This window comes from Salarias fasciatus, chromosome 19 (assembly GCF_902148845.1).
Source record: "Salarias fasciatus chromosome 19, fSalaFa1.1, whole genome shotgun sequence".
NCBI lineage: Eukaryota > Metazoa > Chordata > Actinopteri > Blenniiformes > Blenniidae > Salarias > Salarias fasciatus.
Window position 1 is genome coordinate 11663704 of NC_043763.1, and position 22173 is coordinate 11685876.

Genomic DNA, 22173 nt, shown 5'->3' on the forward strand with positions numbered 1-22173 from the left:
TACAGAATATATTTTTTTACATACTCCTAATAAATCTAGTGAGGCCAGTTTAATGCACTTATTTTGTAAATAACACACTGCATCGTGGGACAGTGATCATCATTAATGTACAGGCTTATTTAGGATTATTAAATGTGGACATATTTCAGTGAATGCCCTATTAAGGGTTAAATACATTTAGCCTAAATACTTATGCAAATGAATGTGTGAGAGAAGGACAACTTTTTAGTGTAGTATAACTGGAGCATAAAGACAGATTTTAATTTAAATGAATTCAGCTGGCAACCACCGAATGAGTTCCACTCCAGTTACCACAGTTTCTTTGTGACGCCAGCTATTCACGAGTAGCCAAAAACTTGGCAATGAGTGCGTTGGAGATGAGAAGAAAGGCCACTTGTGGTCTCGGCGTTCAGTAAGCTGGACACAGCACAGAGCGCTCATGAACGCTTTCAGCTCCGCTTCTTAAGATGTGGGAAACACGGAGGAGAGAAGAGAGGATTTTTTTTTTTTTTTTTTTTTACAGTGAGTAGAAACACTTATTTGCACAAAACATATAATTGGACTAAAGCTTTTTTCCACCCTACTTATAGTCTTTGAATGACTAACTTGAGGCGATATGACCTGCCGTCTTATCTTCGTTATCCGTCTGTCATGCCAGCAGCGGCGTTCGGCCACAGTTGGTCCACACCATCGAATGATGCCTCTACGTAATGACACCACAACCTAAACCGGATTATCCCGAGGCGACTGACTTCACATCCCCCACCCCCCCCCCCCACCCCCTCCCAGCTCCTGACCATCTGGAGGTTACTACAGGAGATTCACTCCCATGAGTTCAATGGTCACAGTGGCTGCCGCTGCTGCACGGTCGGCGCCGGCCCGCACAGCCACCCTGCAGCTGTCACCTGGAGCCGGCCCGTCACAGGGACGGCTCTGTTCCCACGGCCCGGCCCCACAAGGCTGAATACAAACAAACAAACAAAAAAAAAAAAAATGCGAGGCTGCGTCGTACACAAAGTTGCAAAGAGAGAGTGGCTGGAAAGCAAGGCGAATGAGGCAAGTTTTTGTTCAACGGGTTTTATTTTCCCTTCATCACACGCACTTTGAGCTCTTCACCATCTGGATTTCTTACAAAAGGTCTTACAAAAACAGTCTCCAAAATATTTATCTTGCTACAACAAGTCAAATCCAAATCACTGCATGTCAAAACAAATGTTGTCTTGTTTAAAAAAAGAAAAGGTAGAGCATGGTATTTAAAATTTTGCAGTGTTGGGATGAGCTGCTCTCTCGGGTTAAAGGTGAAGTTAGGCTTTCTCGTACGTGCGGACGGCCTGGACGCCCTCGAAGGTTAACGTCTGGAGGAAGAGGGGAAAAACAGAAAAGGTCAGTGGAGTGCAAACGTCTCTCTGGGACAAATGATAACAGTTATTACATGATAGGAAAAAAACAGATTAGTCGATTTGTTACAGTGCTTTTTATGATTTTATAGTCTCATAAACCGACATGTGATCAAATGTAAAGTCATTCGGTCTCACCATCACCATCTTCCCATCCTTCAGTTCTCGGACAAATTTGGTCTCTTTGCCGTCCCACTTCTGCGTCTGCACAAATTTGTCTCCCTCCATGGTGAAAGTTGACTACAGGAGGAAGTAAAAGACAGAGATGTTTGATACTGACACTCAGACTTCAGCCATCAGTGCAGAGAGGGTCAAAGTTCACGCTCTCCCAGCTTACCTTGACATGCCGATCGTCGACGGTGGTCTCGTCGAACTCCTCTCCCAGCTTGGCAGAGAGCTCGGTGTTCTTGAAGGTGCTCAGGGTTTTCACCACCACCTTGTCCCCGTCTTTGCTGATCACCACCGTTGGTTTGGTGACATTTCCCACTTGTCTGGTGGCAAAACCAACACCTGCCGACAAAACAAACCTGCTTTTCACTCATGCACCACACTGGAGACACTTCAAACTTATCTGCCTTTTGCAAATGTTTTACCTTTAAATATTAATGAAAAGCAAATAGAAAAAAAAAATAAACACAGCAGCTATGATTTCATAAATTTTGGGGTAAAATAGATTAAATAACTCACCAAGTGCCTTCATGTATTCATCAAAGTTCTGGCTGTCCACCAGCTTCCACGTGGCGCAGAAAGCGTCAACCATTGCTGCAGATGTTGTGGGTCCGAGTCGGTCGGTCGGCGTGGGGCAGGTTCTGCTCTGAGCGGTGTAAACCCTGCAGCCTGCGCGCACACCCATTAATACTGCCACAGGGGGCGGGGCTTAACCCGCAGCGAGACGATGTGATTGGACGCGCCACCCGCTCCGTGAGCGCTGATTGGTCAGTGTAAAAAAAAAAAAGAAAACGGTGATTAGAATGAGAATTATTTGTCCTGTGTGGGAAACTGGACCAACAATGTGTCTATAAAGTATTAATAATTGCAATAAATGTATTTGAAGTTGATTTGTAATCAGTATTGCTTGAATTCTTGTGTTATTACTCAAGGGTGCAGAATAACAAAGTTACATATGAAGCTTCTGTGAGAATGTGCATGAGAGGGTTCTTCATTGTTCATTGTTTTGTGGGAGCAAAGGCAGTTCATTTGACAGAGGGAGGGGGGAGATACGGGAAACTAACACCACAGGGAAGGGCTGAGCCTTAACCCTGACTCAATTCACCCAAATCTGTTTTCTGGATGAGTTTGAAATAGCCCAGATTGATGAAACCCTGTAAAGAATAAAGTGACGGCATGATTTAATTTGAAGGGGTTGATCGTATATCCTCATTACAGGTTAATTCCATGATTCATCCATCCATCTCATTTATCCAATTAACCGTCACCACGCTGATCCCAGCTAATGATGGGCGGCGGCGGCAGGGTAAATATGGACACATCATCAGTCACCACAGGGCAAACACTCACAGAGCCACACAGATTCACACCAGCAGGAAATTCACTCACACATGTATGTTTTTGGACACGCATTCATGCACGGCACAGGCAAACCAACAACCCACACCATTATGAAACTGAAGTGTAAAACATAACACAGACATTTCTTACTGCATCTCTTTATTGGCTGTAAAATATCTTCTGTAAATACAATCCAACAGATTTCCGCTGTGACAATACAGCAGGATTCTCCTCTTCGAGATGCAATCAGCGACTAACTGAAACCACATGATACAAATTACAATTCCACCATTATCAAAGTATAATATCAAACAACCATCTGTATCTCTTCAACAATCAGGGGGGAAAAAAAATCAGTTCTTGGCACTTGCAAGGTCAGATTATTGTATAAAGCAGCTGCACTAGTCTCCCCTGACAAAATGAAATCCTCCTCCCAAACAGAATACTTCATTCATACAGTAATAGCTTTTTTTTTTTTCATTTTTAATAAATTATATAAACAGATATTTTTTAATTCCCTGAAGTTCTGTTTTAATACATGCAAGTAAAATACTAACTGTTTGATATTGAAATTTCAGGGAACCTCTGAATCATAAAATCAAGAATTACTAGTAAAAAAAATCATGAGGTTACACAACACAGTGATGCTTTTGCCTCAAGAAAAGATGGCCTGCTTTTTTTTTCTTTTTAATTTACAAAAGGTTAGATAATGTCCAGTAAAGGACAGGCGGTTATTTATTTATCCGTCATGTTACACTTAGTGGTATTTGACTAAATATGTGTAACTCGTTTACCATGATAGAGCAGGGTGGCAGTAAAGAGTCAAGGAGGCAGAAAGAGAGGTAGAACGAGAGGAGGGGGGGGGGACAGAGCCGCTCTGAGGCGTCTCCACAGCAAGGCCCAGCGTTCAGACCTCCGTTCTGCAGCAGTGCAGCCAATTTAAACTTCAGTTATACAGAAAACCGCCGGCAGAGTGCAAAAGAGTCAGGAAGAAAAAAAACATAACAATGGCACAATGCTGGTTTCAGCATGTCGCTGTGCGTAGTGTGCATGTTGGTGGTCCTGATTGATCTGTAGACCCTGGGAAAAAAAAAAATCGATCGGAATACTATCTGAATACTCCAACGTTGATGGACAGAGCCACCTCTGGTTTCCTGCTTTTGGTCTGTCCGGCCTTCTTCTGCGATGCTGCATGCTCAGCAGGCTGCTCTCTGAAAACGAGGAAAGAAACAAAAATTACACCCTAAACTTCAAATAACAAAAGACCAAAAAGTAATGCATGTAACAAAATACGGATGAAGAAAATTATTCATTTTTAGGGTCCGTAAAAAAAATAAATAAAAAAAAAAAATAAAAAAAAAAATCAACATCTGCGAAAAAACAAACTGCAAAGGGATTAGTTTGAGAGAAGCTGAGCGGTCCCACCCTTTCCTGCGCTGTTCCACCTGCTCCCTGAGCCTCTGCTGACCCTGTACGTCCTCCTGGGTGATGAAGTCTCTGTTGTTGTCAACCAGAAGGTTCTGAAAGGGTAACATTCACAACAGTTTCAGTATTTTCAGTGTTAACAAAAAGAAGAAATGTCATTATGAATCTGCTCATGACTTATGATATTACACTCATGACAGATGGATTTTTTTTTTTCCTGAAGGCTGTAGAACTGTCTCATGCACACGCAGTGAGTGCTTCAGGCTCTGTTTTTATAATGGCAATTCCAGCTGTGACAGTACAGCAATATAAAGATCAAACAAAGACATTATCAATACCTTGATGCCGATCATGTCGCCATCTTTGAGGTGAAAAGGTGCTCCCAGTAGAGACTCGGCTTTTTTCTTCTTCTTTTTCTTGGAAACCTGTTGAGTCTGACAATGAAAGACAGTATTAATGAAAATGTTGGTATTTCAAGATAGAAAGTCAGATCTTTTAACATTTCTCTCTGATGATTTAAAAAAAAAAAAAGTTTGCAGAAACACTTAAAAAAACAATTCCTTCTTTTGCGCTCACCCAGTTAGAGATTTCCTCCCACGTATATTTGTCGGGCTGGTGCTTCGCCAGCAGCAGGGAATCGGGGGAGAGGCCGTAATGCGCTGCCAGACATGAGCGCAGAGAGCGAGGGGAAGAGTCGTGGGACGCGTCCCAGACTATCTCCTCTGCAGGGTAGTAACTCTTCTCCCCCGGCACGCCCATCTTTATATTGAGCAGGACTTCCTTTGGCCTTAAAGCAAAATGGAATAAAGGTCAAAAAGACGCAGTGATAAAACAAGGAACTCCACAGGTGAACTGAAGAAGCTTTAATTTGATTTAGATGAGAGGAGAAACCGCCTCTACCAGAGCTTAAAACACAAACCGCCCTCAAAAACTGAGGTTGGTATAGCCAACAGGTCGTCCTGATCATTACCTGAGATCTTCCTCTTTCAGGAGCTGCTGCACACAAACATCTGCACCACTGGTGAGCTTCAACTTCCTGAGAAAAAAAATCAATATACAGGTGATTGAAATGAGGGCTTTGTTGGCTTTGCTCATGCTGAAGTGAAAGCTGTGGGAGTGAACGCTTCGGACCTGAGCGTGGCCTGCTGTCCTCTGAGGATTCTCGCCAGTCTGCTTCCTTCCAGCTGCCAAACACGCATGAAGCCTATAGTGGGCAGACACACATCCTGAAGGGCCGGCAACGTCAATACCTAAAAATAAAAAACCAAAAAGGAACAACTTTAAATCATAAATCACGAGAACTGAAACTTTAACATCTGAAAACCGACCACACGTTAGAGTGTACCTGAGTTTTGAGGTCCTCCAGTGTTGCCTCGTCCGATATCTCGACCTGCCCCACACTCCTCAGCTCCGCTGCGTTTCCACCACACAGGACGAGCAGTGACTGGTCGTGCGGATCGTCTGCGCTCAGAGACATCTGCTCCCCCGTGGGGCCGTTATCAGTGTGATTAAAACCAGCGGTGATGGTTTTTGGGTCCTGATGCAGCCACACGGTCAGCGTGAGAAAACCCTGAGAGAGACACAGATAACCAAAGGTAATTAAATAAAGACACAGCTTGTATTGAAAAAAACTTTCAAACAAAAGTCTTGGTACCTTAGGGGGTAAATGTCCCTCTGTGACAACCAGTGTCTCTCCATTGCTGATCCTCAGCTCTGCCAGAGAAGCATCCTGAGAAAAAAAAAACAGGCTGTTATTTACAAGGGTTAACTCATTAAGGGCACATTTACTGAAAGTGGATTGTGAAAGAACATTTATTAAACCATGAAACCTTGAATTTTACAAAGAAAGAAAAATCACAATACATAAAATATAGAAATAATATCATTCATAATGATCACCTCATCCATAAGAGGCTCTCCAACCTCCTCGCACCAGTCGAGCTTCCTCAAGTGCCAACAGGAGCCTGCGGGCAGATTTTTCAGTTTTAATCAGTGCAAAACGCTGAACCGAAGACGAGCAGCGAAGCTTGTTTGATCACACTTCTATCAAAATGTAAATTAAGTTTACTTTACCATCGAGTCCAACAGCTTCCAGCATCGCCTTCAGACACTGGGAAAAAAACATTGTTTTAACTTAAATATTTCAATAATTGTTTGTTTTACTGTTTAGGATTTTTCCAATTGAACAGAGGGAAAACAGTTAAAACTGATAAATATGTTATGTGTTGTGGAAATGAACTGACAAAACAATTCACTTTTTAACAGTGTTCCCAGTGTTTAAAAGAACATTTTCTTTTCCCAAACCTCTCTGACGGTGCAGGTTTTCTCCACAATGATGTCCATTTCCAGGCCAGCAGAGGGCGCCATGCCCACAGTGAAGTGCAAAAAGAGCTACAGAGCACAGAAAAAAGAAAAAAAAAATTCTATCTTAAATCAAACACTTTAAATGCCGATAACTCATAAAAACTGTTGCAATTACAGGCTGAGTAAGTTTCGGTGCTGCAGCTGCAAGTTGAAAAAGGTTTAATTGAAGACTTCAAATAAAAAAAAAAAAAAAAAAAAAACAGACGCACCTGTGACGCCCTGGGGCTGCTTCCTGGACAGAGAGTGAGTGTGGTCATGAGTCGCACCCCGGCGTCGCGAACACTCAGCTCCTCACAAACTGTCATACAAGCCAGGATTAAAAAAAAAAAAAACACAAGTGGTTCATAAATGCATTCTGCAACTTCAAAGACAGACCATCAGAAGAGATGGGGAGTACCTATTAAATATTTAATGAGGGGACAGGAAAGTGGATCTTAATATTTTGGTTAAAAATAAATGAGGGGGTTTTCCAGCTGTAAGTGATCTGCTCCATTAAAAACAGCCTCTGGAAATATATGATGCCATACCTGGAGGAAGGAGTTTCCCTGTGCAGTCGATCTGCCTCAGACAAAACCCTGCACCTGGACAGCAAGACGGGAAAAAGAAAAATGCACAAAGCAATTAAAACTCTGAGAGAACCGTCAATGTCAAAGGAATCACAAACATATGACTTGATGGGTCACTCGCTCTACAAATCGCGCTGACAGAAGAAATATGAAGTTAGCAGCAGATCTGTAGGTGAGGATGCCTGACTGACGAGAGATCAGAGCCAGATTTTTGTGATAATGGTGCCAGTATTTCACAATGTCTTTCCCACCTTCTGTCTGTTTTCTACACTATTCACCTTGGGATGTGAAGACCCTCAAATAAAAGCTGAGAGTCTGACACTTAAAACACATGTTGATTGTTTTAGTCAAAGTCCAGATAAGGAAGGACCGGGCTGTCTGTGCATCTTGCCTGCTGGTTGCTCCTGCAGCTGCAGCTCCTCCACGGCTCTCTGCTTCACCTCACTCAGCAGCTGGAGAGAAACGCAGCAAACGGAACAATCAGAACACATATTTTTCAAAATCTGAATTAAAATTAAAAAAATGAAAGAGAAGAAAAAGTCACGTTGACAACACTGACTGACCATATTTCCAGTGGCTGGAACTTTGACTTTCTTCCTCTCCTCCTCCTCTTCTTCTTCTTCTTTCACATGAGGGCGAAACTCCACCTGCAGCCAGCGGCAGTCCGACGGCGTCGTCACCGTGACGACGTCTCCGTTCAGGGTGAACATGCTGAACACAGGTAAGAGGAACGTTTACAAAAAATGACCGCGTGCAGAGAACCGCTTCGTGCCCGTCGCACCGAACCGACCTGCTGTCGAACGACTGCGGCTCCAACACCAGCAGCGCGTCTCCATCTCTCAGCGACAGCTCCTTCAGGGTCCGCTGCATGTCGTCGGGTGGGAACACCCTCCACCCGCTCGCCCCTCCCCCCTCGCCCGCCCCCTCCTCCCTCCGCCGCCCTGCTCGGTGCTCCTGGCACAGCAGGCTCTCCTTCGGTTCTCCCAGGGCCTCCTTCACCTCCCCGAGGGTGGAACCGCCCGCGAAGCCCCTCGCCTCCTTTTTGAGCCCCGACTCTCCTCCGTTCTGAAAAGCTGCTCCGCTCTCCTCGCACGCGTCCGGATCCTCCGCCGCCGCCGGCTCGGCGTCTTCGCCCAAAAACGGACGCACAACGGTGAGGAGGACCGGCTCCCACTCTGCTCCCGTCAGGACAGTCGCACCACACACCTGAGTGGATGGTTACAGGGAAAAAAAAAAAACATACAGTTATCCCATATTTGAGCAAGTTTGTGTTAAATCTTAAAGAAATATGCTAAATTACTCACATCTCTGCCATTCCAGACAAACAGGTCAGTGTTGTTGTAGATTCCTGCACTGTTCAGGGAGATATTGTCATCTGTGAAGCAAAACACACCAGAAAATTACTATAATACAACGAGTAACAAATCCAGGATTCGTAACACCAAAGTGGTTTTCACAAAAAAAAAAAAAAAAAAGCCTCACACCTGTCAGAGTGTTGTAGAGATGTAAACCAGCCGGAAGACTCTTGGCCACGGTCAGAGCCATGTCGCCTTCCCACAGTTCCTGCATCTAAAATCACGCAAACAATTGATTCTTTTCACTTCATCCACAAGCTAAATGCTTTTTTGGTTGTTGTTCTGAAGTCTTAATACCTGATAAATGGCTAACCGCAGGTCTCCCACTGTCTTTCTGCGGTCGAAGCTGAGGGCGGGGTTCTCACTGGGCTCCTTGCCGACTGGCTGCAGGGCTCCGTTTTCCAGCCTGTAGCTGGATGCCAGGTGCAGGCAGAGCTCCACTGTGTTATTGGTGGCTTCACACTTCTCCCTGGAACAGCAACGTTTATACATATTAATTTGTGAAACTTCTTTCTCAACATTTCCCTTTTTTTTTTTTTTTTTTAAACCAGTTTTTGGGCTGTTGCCATGCAGAAAAAATGTATCTATTTGGCACAAAAATACTAAGCTACATTACATCTAATCATATCAGCATATGGGCAAATTAACATGGATACACATACGAGTTCTGTCTGATCCTCGGGTGTCAAAGCTCACACTATGTCCTGTATGATCCCGTGAGGTGTAATCCTGGTGCTCTACTGTGGTTGCTAAACAGGAACCGTGTCCAGAAGAATAATCATGCACCACTTGTCCATCGCTCATCTCCAACAATGATTCAGAAGCCAGAAGAGCAGTGAAGGGTTTACCGCATCTCTTGCAGTTTGACGTTCTCCTCCTGAGCCCTCTGGACGAGGTGAGTGGGAACTTTATACTGGGGATTGTTTCGAGCTGAGAAAAAAGAAAAAAGTATTTCAAATATACAGAATTAATAACATAAAGGGAACATTGAAGACTAAAAATAATAAAATCTCAGTGCTCATTAACTGTACTTTATTAAGTTTGTAATGCAACATAACTGACTGAAGACAGGATCCCTGTTCATTACCTTCAGCAGGCCTGTGCAGCTGTGTTTTTCTGTAAAACAGCATGTAGGCGCTCTCTTTTCCCTGGAACTGCTTCTCTATGTCGGACTCCCTGATGGAGGTCACGGTGGAGTCGTTGAGGTCGAACCAGTGGCTACCCTGCTGACAGGCAGGAAGACGCACCGTGAGAAGTGGAGCACGGATGTGATCACAAGACGTCCGGCAGGAGTCACGCCGACTTCAAAGAGCTTCCACGGTGATGTTGTTCAAAGTGGGAGTTCCTGCTAAGAAGGCGGCGACGCTGCTGCGATGATACCTCTGGTTCGTGTTTCTGGTCGGCTTCGGGTTGGTGTTCAGAAGCTCCGCCGTCTGGAGCAGTCGGAGGCTCGTTGTGCTGATCTGGGCTCGGCAGGTTCGCCTTCAGCGCCACTCGAGTGCCGTTGGAGACCAACATAAAGACATCACTGTGGGACTGTAGGAACTGCATAAAGGAGAGAAAAACAAAACAAAATGAAGTTAGAAGATTTCAGAGTAAGGTCACTGAACATCAACAGACACTTCAATATTACCTTTCCAATGGGACCATATTGTTTTCTGAACTTTTTGCTCCAAGATGAGCCGATTTTATCCATGAGTTTCTGGCCCAGCTGGTCCAACAGGACACTCTTTGATGACTCCTAGTGGACAAGAAAGAAAAGGAATTCATTCAAAACAAAAACAAGTGTATGCAGAAAAAAAAAAAAGAAAAAAAAAAAAAGAGTAAAGCAGTTCTTTCAGTACCTGGGAAATTATGGCCATTAGAATTGACAATGGATCATCTTCTTGAAGCTTTGGCTCATGCACCTCCTGCACATTCTCCTTGGCTTTTTTCTGAGCTTTAGGTTTGCAGTCCTCCTCCTGATAACATCAAACAGTATGTACACTTTTACACTTCTGATTGCAATACACAAACACCTTTCTACCTTGTATAACATGTGAAATAATGCATGACTAAACAGGAGTTAATATAAATAAATGTGTTTATTTACTCGTCTTCATTTCTTACCGGTGGCTCCCATTGTCCGAGCTCGTCGATGTCCCTGATATAAGCGTGGTAATGGCCGCCATAGCAGCCACCCTTGTGGATAATCACAGAGAAGAGCTCGTAGGAGTAATCTGAATCCTCCGCATCAGTCTGGGAGGAGAAAATCAACAACGGTGAGCATTTCATAGCAGGAGGAGGTTTGTCTTCATGTGATCAGTACAAATAAAAAAAAAAAAAAAAAAGGAAGTGACTGAAAATTGAGTACCGGTTCACAAAAGGGTCGCAGGTTGATACTGAGGGGGAAAGTGTAGCGTCCTGTCTCCTTGTAGCGCTCAAATTTGGCAAAGTCAAAGCTGAATCTCAGCAAAGACATGGTCATGAACGGAGGCAGCTTCCTCAATTTGGCAGACTGATGAGAAAGTAAGAAAATAATAATAATGTAGAATCAGAAAATAACCAGCAGGAGAAAAAGCACAATCCCACTTTAAATGTGTTCAGTGTTTATTATGATATTACAGTCATCGGCTGGCACTGACCTTGGCTGCAGTGACTAATCTGTCACACTGCGCACAGCGGTAAAGGTTATTGCCCTCAAACAGCTCTTCCTCCACAAACATGTTCCATAAAGCTTCTTCCAGGCTCAACACTCCACAAACGCAGACAGTCAGGTCCAAAAAATCCTCCTGAAGACGACAAAACCACGCAAACCCGAGAACTGAGTGTATTTTTACAGCACTTCACCATGTCAACAGTCCCCGAAGCCTTCCACACTTCATCAGTAGGCCTTTCTGTCCAAGCTGAAAATATTTTCGATCCCAGTATAAAGAGGACACACACACACCTGTCTCTGGCTGACGTTTCCACACTCTTTGCAGACGATGCTGTTGACAATGGTCCCGTGGTAGAGCCGGTGGATAAATGCACTGCCGCTCGTGTCCACCAGAGAGTGCTCCAACGCGCTGAAGAGAATCCTGTTCAGCTCCTGCACATCATGCTGGTTTGTCCCCTTTAGAAACATAAAACGACAGGAAAATGAAACAGCAGCTGACGCGCTACATTATTTAAAACAAGCAGAACATATGTGGTTTGAATCTCAGTTTTCAGAGAGGGGTTTACATGTTCTACCTGTGTTTGACTGGGCTTCGTGCTACTGGTAGCTCAGAATTGTGCGTTGCCCTGAATGTGAAGGTGTCGGTGTCTGCATTTGCCCCATAAGTGACAGGCGGCTGTCAGTAAGTTGTAAAGAAGGTGGATGGACGGCAATCAGAAAAACTATTGAGTGGTAAATTGATATGTAGGATGTCGCTCTTAAATTATTAACACACTACAAATTGTCTACAATTATGTGTGTACATAGTATCTCTCACCTCCAGCAATCTTAATTACAGGCTGGTTTTAGAGCTACTCATCAGGTTTCATCACTTCTTTATATATGTACAAATATATGTGGTTTGCACACCATTCAGTAAAGCCTGTCTCTCCTTCCTGTGTCTTCTGTTAATTTTGTATGAATGCAGCTGGACGGCTGCCAGACAACACAACACCTCACTCAAGAGTGCTGCCCTGACTGTTATTTAGTGATCCGCTTTGTTTGCATCAGGATATATTTCTTCACTGATGTTCCTGGAAGATGAAATGAGACACTGGGCTGGGATGTGTAACTTGAGCCGCTCCGTCCTCTCCTCAGACAAAGATAATGGACACAGACCTCGCTGCTGTTCCAGCCAAAGCTGTCGGTGAGGTCGGCAGTGGAGGCGCTCTGCTGGTCCACCAGCAGCAAACGGGCAAACAGCCTCTGAAGCTCCAGCGGGATCACTCGGACCTGAGCGGGAGAAAGGCAGCAAAACATCTCTCAACAACCCGAGGGGAATGAAAATGAAATACACCGATATTTCACTCCGTCGTGTTCAGATTCCGACATTACCTTGGCCTCTGGCTTGTCTTTGTCTTCCAGACGTCCCAATTCTTCTTGCCCCAAACTGAACAGAGCCTCTGAAACACATCAGCCAGTCACATGAAGTGTCTGTACTCTGTTTCCCCTAATGCACTGGTGTTAAATAAGCCCCCCTGCTCACTGACCTCTGAACTCAGGGGTGAACAGCAGGGTCTGGAGCAGAGAGTTGAGGTAGCAGGTCCCTCCCTGGTTCTTGATGCCACACAGGTTGCTCTTCCCCCGGGGTGGAGGGGGCTCATCGACCCCCTTCACAACCCTCCCCTTTGAGGACAGAGAGGAGAAGCCTTCCTCCTCCTCTTCCTCAAAAAGATTCCCAAACATAATGTGTGCTTGTTTTACAGTTTCACTCTCGGCGGCGCAGGGGTTGAGCCTCGCAGTAAATGGCGTGTTTTGCACTCCGACGTGCCCTCTTGCTATCTCATCTTGGTCTTCCCCAGTTCCCTGTTGACAATGGCCGGGCTGACTCTGAAATAGGAGGACTTCACGGGGCTAAACATCGCGACGAGGACCCGGGGTCTGCGTGCGTGGGACTCGCGAGTTGCACCGCTTATCTTTCGTGGCAGACCAACAACGTGAAAGCAGTCGCAGTCCGAAGATCAGATTGACAACTCAGCGAAAATCACACAGACGAAAAAAAAAAAAAAAATCTGTCGATAACCGAAAACGGTCGATTCAACAGCGACTGGATAAACGGTGCTTCCTTACCGGAACAGCAGATTCAGAGCTAGCTTTACTCAAAAATACTCCGGACAGAAGCTCTTTCTTCCAAAGTGTGTCTCAAAACAGAAACGAAACGGGACGTAAATAGAGATACCATCGCTGAACAGTGGGCAGCCATGTTTCTTCCTGCCGAAAATGCCGCGATGCATTATGGTACTTGTAGTTTTCCTTTCGAGTTTAGTCATAAATTGTCAATAAATAAATAAAAAGAAAAATAGACTACTAAATCATAACTAGTAGAACCAAAACTAGAAACCGGTAAATAAAAAAAAAAAAAATTAAATCAACTTAGTCCCATTCAAACATGTAAAAGAAAAATACAGTTCTGTTGTTTGCAAGAAGACAACAATTTATATGGAAACCTGTTTTCCTACAATAACAACAAAGCTCTGTGGATTTTGAAATAAAAACACAAAACCTTCATTACATTACAAAAATATTTTTGATTATCTGGAATAACCAAGACAATAAGTCCATCCATCCATCTTCTGAATTTGTTTGTCTTGTTCGGGGTCACGAGGGCAGGATACACCTGCACAGGTTGGCAGTCATCCACAGGACAAACACAAAAGGACAGACAACCACCCACACTCACACCAAGTGGCAAATCAGGTTCACCAATTGACCTCACGTGCATGTTCTTAGACTGTGAAAAGAAGCCAGAGCACTTTGAGGACATCCATGCACACACAGGGAGAACATGCAAACTCCACACAAAAAAGTCTGGTCAGTATTTGAACCCACGACAGTCTCCCTGTGGAGCAAGAGTGCTAACCATTGCGATGGTGGTGAAGGAACTGTTGCATTTATGATTCATATTTTCCAAATATTTGTTTCTTGACTTCATCTCTTAACCGCAACAACAATTAAAAATGTAAAATTATTCTTAACAAGTCTGTTCTTGCAGGGTATAAATGCACCGCAATAGAAGAGTCTGACATACCTTGAGGTTGTCGGATGGCAAGAAAGTGCCCAAGGCCAGGCGCACAGGAGTGTATCCCATTTGAAAACCACACCAGACAAGCAATTACCAGTAGACGAAAAGCGTATAAACAACTATTATCTTGCACAAAACATACTAAGCTTAGTTTATTGTGTTTTCAATAATTTACTGTCTGTTTATGTACATGCAGTTGGAGGCAAAATGCAACAAGAAGTTCATTTTTTTGTGAAGTTCAGTGAATCAGTTAAATGTTAAATACAATTTCAATACTAAAAGCATCTGTAGAAAAATCAGTTTAACAGTATACATTTAACAGTATACATTATGACAACACAAAGATAACCTCTAGGCTGTTCTTTCTTATATGAGGTATATCTGTTGCCATTTTAACATGTATGCAGGCCATTTTTTTTATCATATCAGTGATTATGTTAGTGGATAAATTATGCATTATTGATATTTTATCTTTCAATATGACAACTTTGATTTTTTTCTCCACAGTGCAACCCACAGAGAATACAAACACACACACACACACACACACACACACACACACACACACACACACACACGTTTATCTAGTAGGTCTTCAGTCGGAACACTTTGGAGAGAGGAGCTTTGGCACTGGAGTAGATCAAATATGATTCCCCCTTAAAGCTGAAAAACTCCCAGTCACTGCACCCAATCGTCGGGAGCCAATGAACGGGAACAAATCCTTCATATCCCTGCCACCTGCAAACAAACAGAGAAGAGGAGACACATCGGTGGAGCATTTTCACCTTCTTATTAATGGTTGAGGTCCCTGAGCTCTTAGCCCATCATAATATATCAAATGTTTGCGGTATACTTTCACTGGTCTGGTTCATGATGGAATAAATGTAAATTACATCAATGTATAGGTTCATGTCTACTGGATGGTTTTATGACAGGTAGCACAAGGTAATCAGGATGAATGAATTATTTCAGTGTGGAAGGGGAGCTGTTGACAAGCTGAATACCTGTAGAGTATGCTGTTGAGAGAGTAGGATTCTCCGTTAAAGGAATTAGCAACAACCAGAAAATATTCTTCCCCGAGGCTGAAGAACTCCCAATCCACAGCACTGGAGAGAGGGACAAAAAGTCTGTGGTGATGATGAGCTGATTAAATGGCAGCATGTAGTAAAAAAAAAAAAAAAAAAAAAAAAAGATAATCTTTGTGTACCTGTGGGTGACAATGTCCTGGAAGCGGACGAACAGCCGTCCAGTCATGTCCAGTTCATATATGGTGGAGTTGATGGTGTACTGGCTTGGCCCACTGCTGTAGAGTCTGTGTCCATTTGCAACAACCAAGAAGACTCTGTTGCCAATCTGAAACATTTCCCAGTCTGTAGCACAGAAAGTCTGTATGGACAGAAAGAAACCATCAAGTAATTCATTCATTCAGCTATGAAGGTAAAACCCTGACGTTCAGCAGGTTCATTGTTTAGTTTGCACCATCATTTCCCTCCTTACATTACTATATTGATATTGTGCCAGCAAAGTCTCATGTCTGATACATTCTTGTTCTTTTTGTGAATGATTTCAGGTTATTAATTTCCTTTAGCCCCTTAAGGTGTTCTTATGAGTTCTCCCTACCAGCTGTGGAGTTCCCCTAAATCACCCGTCTCCTCACGGCTTCTCTCACGGCTATTAACGTGTCAACACCCTCACATCAAATGTAGCTGCATTTAAATATACGATTCACTCTCCGTTACATGTCAGAGCACCGCGTCAGTTGGGGCACATCATGCCAAACCACATGCTGTATGTTTGACGCGGTCTAAAACACACGGACACGCCTGCTTCTCGCTCCCCATCTCTTTTCCAATAATCTTTTAATCTCTGTTTGTACGCCTCTCATGATAAACGCAGTGAGTTTGCAGGCCTTTTTGTTTTTTTTAAAGAGTAGTTCGGTGTTTGTTAAGTCAACTCACGGTCACCACAGACCTTAATTGTCTGGAACACCTGGAAGCTTCCATTGACCCAAACGTAGATGACAGAGTCTACAGATGTGGTCACTCCATCAAAAGCGTTGGCCACCACCAGGAAATGGTACGGCCCGACGGTGAAAAACTCCCAGTCATAGGCTCCTGAGGTCAGCAGCGTCTGGTGAGCCTGGAATGACTTTGTCAATCTGTCCCACTTATAAATCACACTGTTTATGGTGTGATTGTTGTTACCTGAAAGACAAAGCAGGGAGAAATAAATGAGGCACTATACTTTCATAGCACGGCTTGTTAGGAATGATTATTTATTTTTACCTTTTCTATGATTCGCCACAGCAAGATAGGTTTCTTGATTGATGCTAAACGCCTCCCAGTCTCGTGCACAGTGAGTCTGCAGAGTCTGAAACTGCACGAAGCGTTTTCTTCTTTTGCTCCACTTGTAAACCACAGAAAAGTCCACCTCGGACTTTTTGCTCATTTGACCGTCTGGATCTCCTCCAGAATTCGACCCCACCAGGAATAACTATGTGAAAGAGACGGAAGAGACACAGTGTGGGTGCAAATCCTCATCAGAAGACAAAATGCGGCTTTTTAAGATAGCTTTCTTTGCTTCATACCTTCTTGCCAACGGTAAAATGCTTCCAAGCTAAAGCTCCGGACGTGCTGATGTTCTGGTGGAGCTGAAAGCCTGAACTGGTCCACAGATACACGGCGGAGCCTGACGCTGTGGACCGGTGAGCCATGGCAGCCATCAGACCCACGCTGGGAACCTCAAACACCTGGAGTTTGGATGAAAACCAAGTTTCAACACATGACAGACACGCAGGGTGCAATTTATTAGGTGGGGGTGGTGACGTCTACGGATGCTTCTGCTGACTTATTTATCTTGTAGGAGGGTTAAAATGTATCTCCCCCCTTCATAATGATTTAAGCTCCTTCTCCCATCATACCTAAAAATGTCAAATAAACTTCTTTTGAAGTCTAAGTAATGTAATCTGAGTAAAACTCTCACAGCACTGATATCAAAGCTGCTACATTTTCTGCTGATCCATGAGCAATAAATGACATTTTTGATGGATGATTGTTGGAGGCTTTGAATTTGGATGATTTTTATTCCCATCAGTCACTCTTGCATTTACATGGATATGATGTTTATAAGCCCAAAGAGGTACAATTATGTAGTTGTTGTGAAAACTCCAAAAAATAAATATATGCAGACTGTGCAGTTACCTCTACGTCATGCGTCTCTGAGCTGGTGGCGAGAACCTGATGTTCCAATATGTAGTCCAGCCTTTTATGGTCTGTGTCGACAAGGAGGAGAGGGTTTAGTCACTTTTCATACCAACAGGAACAGAAAATTTCTCCTGAGAGGAAACCGGATTCTCACCTTCTAACACAGTGACCCACGCCGCCCCGTCGCAGAGGTACAGGCCCTTCCTGAGCGGGTTGAACCACAGCTGACCTCGACGCAGCTCTGAGCAGGACCTCTCCAACCCCACCGCCACGCGCTCCTCTGTTTGTGAATAAAAACCAACATGCCAGTCTAAGACAAACACACACACAAATACTTTATTTCCTGTCTGTATTGTATGTTTATATTACCAGAGGGAGCTCCGCGCCGCCCCCCCTCCCTTCCTGGGACATGTAGATCTAAGAGCAGCGGCGGCACCGACAGAGCCGCCAGCTGGGGGTCGGAGGAAGGGCAGATGTGATGGGTGGCGTCCGAACCTGGCACCAGAACCAGCTGCCGGAGCAGGCCCTTCAGGACAGGGGAATAGATAGGGTTCGTTTCCCATCCGGTTCAGGAAACGAGGTAATTCAGATGCATCTTGTTACACTTCCAGATAAAGAAACGCGTCTTACTGAGAACAAGCCTTTCCATCGACCCCGACTGCCAATGTTGAACCTGGATTCTTGAACGTTGAGGTCTGAGGGAAAAGGCCTGGAGGGAACGCTGTTCGCAGTAGAAGATGTGTATCATTATTTCTAATCACTGAACTAAGATGTTTTTTTTCTTCTGTAAATGAAGTAAATACTCTGTAATTAAATCCGCATCATCCGCTCATCTGAGCGGTCGGAAAAGAAGAGACATGATTTCTATTACATATATAAGCGCTGTGCGGGTGTTGATATTCCTCCCTTCTTCCCAGAGGGAGTTTCCACTGAACACAATCCATCACACACTGTCAGGGAGCGGGGATATGTCTGCGGGGCGCGAGGAGATTCGGAGCAGCACCGTTTTATTGTGGTGAAGGATCTAGTGTGCCTCAAGGGAGCGATCAGGGAGAAGAGAGGATGACGGCAGATAGACAAGCTCGAAGCGAAAAGGGGGGAAAGAAAACGTGAGCTTACACTTCCAGAGGTGTGTTGCAGTCCACGGTGAGCGCCGCACGATGACTGCCAACGACGAGAACCAGAGTGTGCCACTGGTTATCGGCCAGCCGGGCGCCTCGGAACACCCAGTGCTCCACGACCTCCCCGTGACCTCTGAACACTAGATCCAGGCGTTTCCTGGAGAACTTCAGGCCGAGAAGGATCCGGGAGCCGTGCTTTTTTCTCCTCATCCTCTTCGTCTCCCTCTGCTGCCCCTCTCCAGTCTTTTCTTTAGCCATTTCCACAAAGTCGTCCTCATCATTCTCCTCCTTGCTCTCGTTTCTTGATTGTTTGGTTCCTTTTCTTGACTCAGTTAAGGAAAAGATGTATTCATCCCTCTGTGGCGAAACAAAGCAAACAGTTCTGATGTACTTATAGTTTTAAGCGTGTGTCTTTCTATCTGTCTTGAAGAAAGCTCACCTTTGGCGCAGTGTGGCTGAACTTTAACGTCAGAACGATGGAGAATTGTTTGGGGAACAGGTCACAGTTCAGCAGGAGCTCAGACGAGGGAAAGCTCAAGGAGCGGTCCGGGCTCAGAATCTGAACACCCCTCATTCCCCCGGCCGTCTTCATCTGCAGGCCGGGTGCAAGTCTGGAGGTATCCCTCTCTAGGACAAACGACAGAAGATCCAGGGGGACCATGTCTAAAGACAATAAAGGAAAAAGAAAAGGATTATTGCAACACATTAATCCAGAAGTTAATAAACTGAGGGACAAGACCCCCAAATACAGGCTGTACCCACATGGATTTTACATATCTAACCTTAACAACGTCAGTCTTTTTCATGTGTAATCTCATCGTCAACACATCTCCATCACCAACACACGGTTCAAACTTGGCTATTGCTTCGCTTGCACGCGTCAGAGATGTTGGTAATAACAGTTGTAAACTAATAAATTCATTACAGGCCCCTCTTGCCGCCCCGCCCTGCTTTGTGAGAAACAGCCTGAGGAGCCAGTGGAGCTCATTGGGGTTTCCAAAGCGATACACTTTGGAAACTAAGAAGAATGGAAAGAAATAGTTTCGAACTGATGAGGCATCATTTGAAAAAAAAAAAAAAAAAATGCACCCTGTTCTTTCTGTTTTTCTGATGTGCACAGATTTGTTGTGGAATCCAAACTATATCCACTGTCTGTACTTGTTTGTGGATGTGAATTTAAGTTAATACGGCACGCATATCTACACACACACACACGCTCTCTCTCCCTGCGCAGAAAGCAGACGCAGACAGTTGGAATTATCCAAAAGAATTTTAGCTGGAGGGGTTTCCCAGGTTTTAGACGAAACCATAAACCATCCACTGGATAATCATTAGCTGAACATTACATGTGTTGAATTGAGTTGAGCTAATAGAGAATGCAGACGAGGTTAAGAGAGATGAAACAGAATAAAACAGTTTTAATACCTGCACACTGTCTCTGCGTGTCTGTCGTGGTGTCAGTGACCCTTAACCCCAGCAGAAGGAGCTGTACAAACATCAGCGTTGACATTGCAAAAAGGCTGGTTTGGTTCAGTTTCCGGCTGGTCGGAATGTCTCCATGTTGAAGGTATTACACTGCCATCAATTCTCTATCCTGACTGATAATACGCACCAAAAAAAATGTGCACTTGTCATCTTGATCCCAGTCAAAACTTCTAGATATTCCAGCTCAGAACAAAAAAAAGAAAAAGAAAAAAAAAAGGAGGGGGAGACCAGTCTGGCATCAAAGAACTCACATGTATGTGAAGAGAGAACGCCCAGGAGCGCCTGTGTTCTGGGAGAAATCCATTCATGTGTGTGGAGAATCCTGCACCTGCAGCTCTTTTTAAACAGCGGAGCCATGCAAATCACAAACCAGCCTTTCACTCATCCACCCTCAACCACAAAGCTGATGACACAGACCTGCCAGAGGGGTGAGCTGCTCTGCATGTGTGTGTGTGTGTGTGTGTGTGTGTTCCTTAAAAGCATGCAAACTGACAAACAAGCTGTCATTGTGTCAATATCCAGTTGCATTTATTAAAAAAAACCAAAATGTTTATTCTTATTGATTTATTTGCACATTAAAAAATAATAATACATACTCAACTGCTCCTGGAGAGAATTCATGAGTAAATCTCTCTTCCAATCTGTTTTATAATACAGATGGTCCTTCAACACAACCTGGACTTCTTTCTTATACGGTTGGTTTGTTGGTCAGTCACACCATTTGTGAGACTGTATAAAGCTTTCTGCTCTCACAAGCTGATTTAAAGTGTGAATTAATATTAGACTGTCTCAAACAGCGCCAGCAGCTGATAACACAGCCAAAGTAAAAATTAAAAGTAGCCTGTTAATACTTATGTTTATGTATCTCACACACATTTTATCCAGATGTTCCAAACTATGCACAATTCAAATTGCATGATCTACTTTGATATTTTAAATGTAAATTAGTTACTAAATATGACCACACCTTAATGTTAAAAACTTTTGAATTATGTTTTTGTATCCATAAGGTTTACCAGTTTTTAACTTAAACAAAAAAAACTGAATCTTTGTTAAAACTAAAAAGTAATAGTTGTTTTAATTTTTGAGAAAAAAATGTTCAACAGTATCATAGTTAAATCCAAGTTTAGCAATATAAAAATAGCTGTACTTGTGTCAACATTTCCAGATTTTTTTAAATACTGTCTCATTTTATTACCTATAAAATCAAGTGCGTGAACAAAGATGTCAAGTTCGAAGGTCAAGCGTGTGTTTGTGCAAATGTGACTAAGTCAGAGTGTCAACATTTAAAGAAGTGAATTATATGTTTCGAATATTACAAGTAGGTGAGTTGTTCTTGGGTGAAGAGGTAAGGAGGCTTTGGTCACAGAATATTTACAAATAGGACTGTTTGCATTTCTTTTGACATGCCTGGACAGAGGGAATCACAAGGCGGAGCGTGAACACTGACGTCAAGCCGATTTTAAATGCAGCCTCTTCAGAAAGGTACTGAGTGTCCTCAGTTATTGCAAAAAGGTTTATTGAGATCTATTTGGCCTCGGGTTGATCTTCACTCGGTGCTTTTGTTGTGGGGAACGGCAGCTTTTTCAGCTCGTGTCAGTCTTTCCATCCAGACTGGCACATTTACAAGGCAAATGCTGTCCGTCGCTCTTCGTTACACTCGCATGAAAACCACAGGATGAACAGATCAGGATGAAAGATGTCAACTTTGACCTGGATCATGTTTTTTCCTTCTCTGAATTAACTTTATCAGATGAAACCCTTAGTTCTAAGTAAGACTGTGATAAGAAATACCTGAAGTGGTGCAGTTTCAGATAATCACCATTGCTTTGATGTGTTTATCAGCTAAAATTAATAATCAACTGAAGCATATATAGATTAGTTTTACCTCAGATGGCAAGGATTTCGAAACGAGCCTGACTTCTTGAACCGAACTCAGATTAAACCAGGAATCAGCATTGCAAGATTCAGTGGCGCCATCTAGTGTCAACTTTTATTTGAGCAACGGAACCTGCGGCTGTGGATTTCCATGTTCTCTCCATCATGCAT

At 43.7% G+C, this 22173-nt stretch overlaps 3 protein-coding genes across 4 annotated transcripts; all 3 read right to left on the reverse strand.

Moving 5' to 3' along the window:
- Positions 1-1073: 1073 nt before the first annotated feature.
- Positions 1074-2215, reverse strand: LOC115406495 (fatty acid-binding protein, brain-like). Its single transcript, XM_030116572.1, has 4 exons — positions 2085-2215; positions 1735-1907; positions 1536-1637; positions 1074-1355 (listed from the first exon to the last, which is right to left on the reverse strand). Exons 1-4 carry the CDS (start codon positions 2155-2157, stop codon positions 1305-1307), a joined length of 399 nt encoding a protein of 132 aa, XP_029972432.1. The 5' UTR covers positions 2158-2215; the 3' UTR covers positions 1074-1304.
- Positions 2216-3306: 1091 nt separating this feature from the next.
- LOC115407031 (ubiquitin carboxyl-terminal hydrolase 40-like) lies at positions 3307-13502 on the reverse strand. 2 transcript variants are annotated; one of them, XM_030117350.1, is made up of 31 exons: positions 12784-13502; positions 12629-12696; positions 12413-12526; positions 11546-11710; positions 11241-11387; positions 10970-11113; positions 10726-10854; positions 10461-10577; positions 10250-10357; positions 9997-10161; positions 9704-9842; positions 9465-9546; positions 8914-9085; positions 8746-8830; positions 8566-8636; positions 8052-8467; positions 7825-7972; positions 7653-7713; positions 7223-7276; positions 6905-6993; positions 6636-6722; positions 6405-6441; positions 6231-6295; positions 5986-6060; positions 5677-5901; positions 5463-5581; positions 5302-5367; positions 4908-5118; positions 4670-4765; positions 4332-4426; positions 3307-4117 (listed from the first exon to the last, which is right to left on the reverse strand). In XM_030117350.1, exons 1-31 carry the CDS (start codon positions 12977-12979, stop codon positions 4015-4017), a joined length of 3849 nt encoding a protein of 1282 aa, XP_029973210.1. In that variant the 5' UTR covers positions 12980-13502; the 3' UTR covers positions 3307-4014. The 2 variants fall into 2 exon arrangements, with proteins under 2 accessions (XP_029973210.1, XP_029973211.1); XM_030117351.1 differs by having other exon boundaries at positions 9704-9839; positions 12784-12979.
- Positions 13503-14557: 1055 nt separating this feature from the next.
- Positions 14558-20219, reverse strand: LOC115407211 (thrombospondin-type laminin G domain and EAR repeat-containing protein-like). The gene is made up of 13 exons (XM_030117562.1): positions 20065-20219; positions 19079-19302; positions 18638-18996; positions 18149-18239; positions 17888-18044; positions 17673-17798; positions 17516-17586; positions 16903-17064; positions 16601-16808; positions 16287-16519; positions 15523-15701; positions 15320-15421; positions 14558-15053 (listed from the first exon to the last, which is right to left on the reverse strand). The coding sequence occupies exons 1-13, from the start codon at positions 20147-20149 to the stop codon at positions 14900-14902; spliced, it is 2151 nt and encodes a 716-aa protein (XP_029973422.1). The 5' UTR covers positions 20150-20219; the 3' UTR covers positions 14558-14899.
- Between the last annotated feature and the right edge of the window lie 1954 nt (positions 20220-22173).

Excerpts from the sequence above, each read along its gene's own strand:
- LOC115406495 (XM_030116572.1), bottom strand. The coding sequence starts at position 2,157 with ATGGTTGACGCTTTCTGCGCCACGTGGAAGCTGGTGGACAGCCAGAAC. Across the intron at positions 1,908-2,084 it reads TGAATACATGAAGGCACTTG|GTGTTGGTTTTGCCACCAGA; the intron begins GTGAGTTATTTA and ends TTTTGTCGGCAG. Across the intron at positions 1,356-1,535 it reads AGGATGGGAAGATGGTGATG|ACGTTAACCTTCGAGGGCGT; the intron begins GTGAGACCGAAT and ends CTCTTCCTCCAG.
- LOC115407031 (XM_030117350.1), bottom strand. The coding sequence starts at position 12,979 with ATGTTTGGGAATCTTTTTGAGGAAGAGGAGGAGGAAGGCTTCTCCTCT. Across the intron at positions 5,582-5,676 it reads TGGAGGACCTCAAAACTCAG|GTATTGACGTTGCCGGCCCT; the intron begins GTACACTCTAAC and ends TTTTATTTTTAG. Across the intron at positions 5,368-5,462 it reads GGACAGCAGGCCACGCTCAG|GAAGTTGAAGCTCACCAGTG; the intron begins GTCCGAAGCGTT and ends TTTTTTTCTCAG.
- LOC115407211 (XM_030117562.1), bottom strand. The coding sequence starts at position 20,149 with ATGTCAACGCTGATGTTTGTACAGCTCCTTCTGCTGGGGTTAAGGGTC. Across the intron at positions 15,702-16,286 it reads AGGTGTTCCAGACAATTAAG|ACTTTCTGTGCTACAGACTG; the intron begins GTCTGTGGTGAC and ends CTGTCCATACAG. Across the intron at positions 15,422-15,522 it reads CAGGACATTGTCACCCACAG|TGCTGTGGATTGGGAGTTCT; the intron begins GTACACAAAGAT and ends CCCTCTCTCCAG.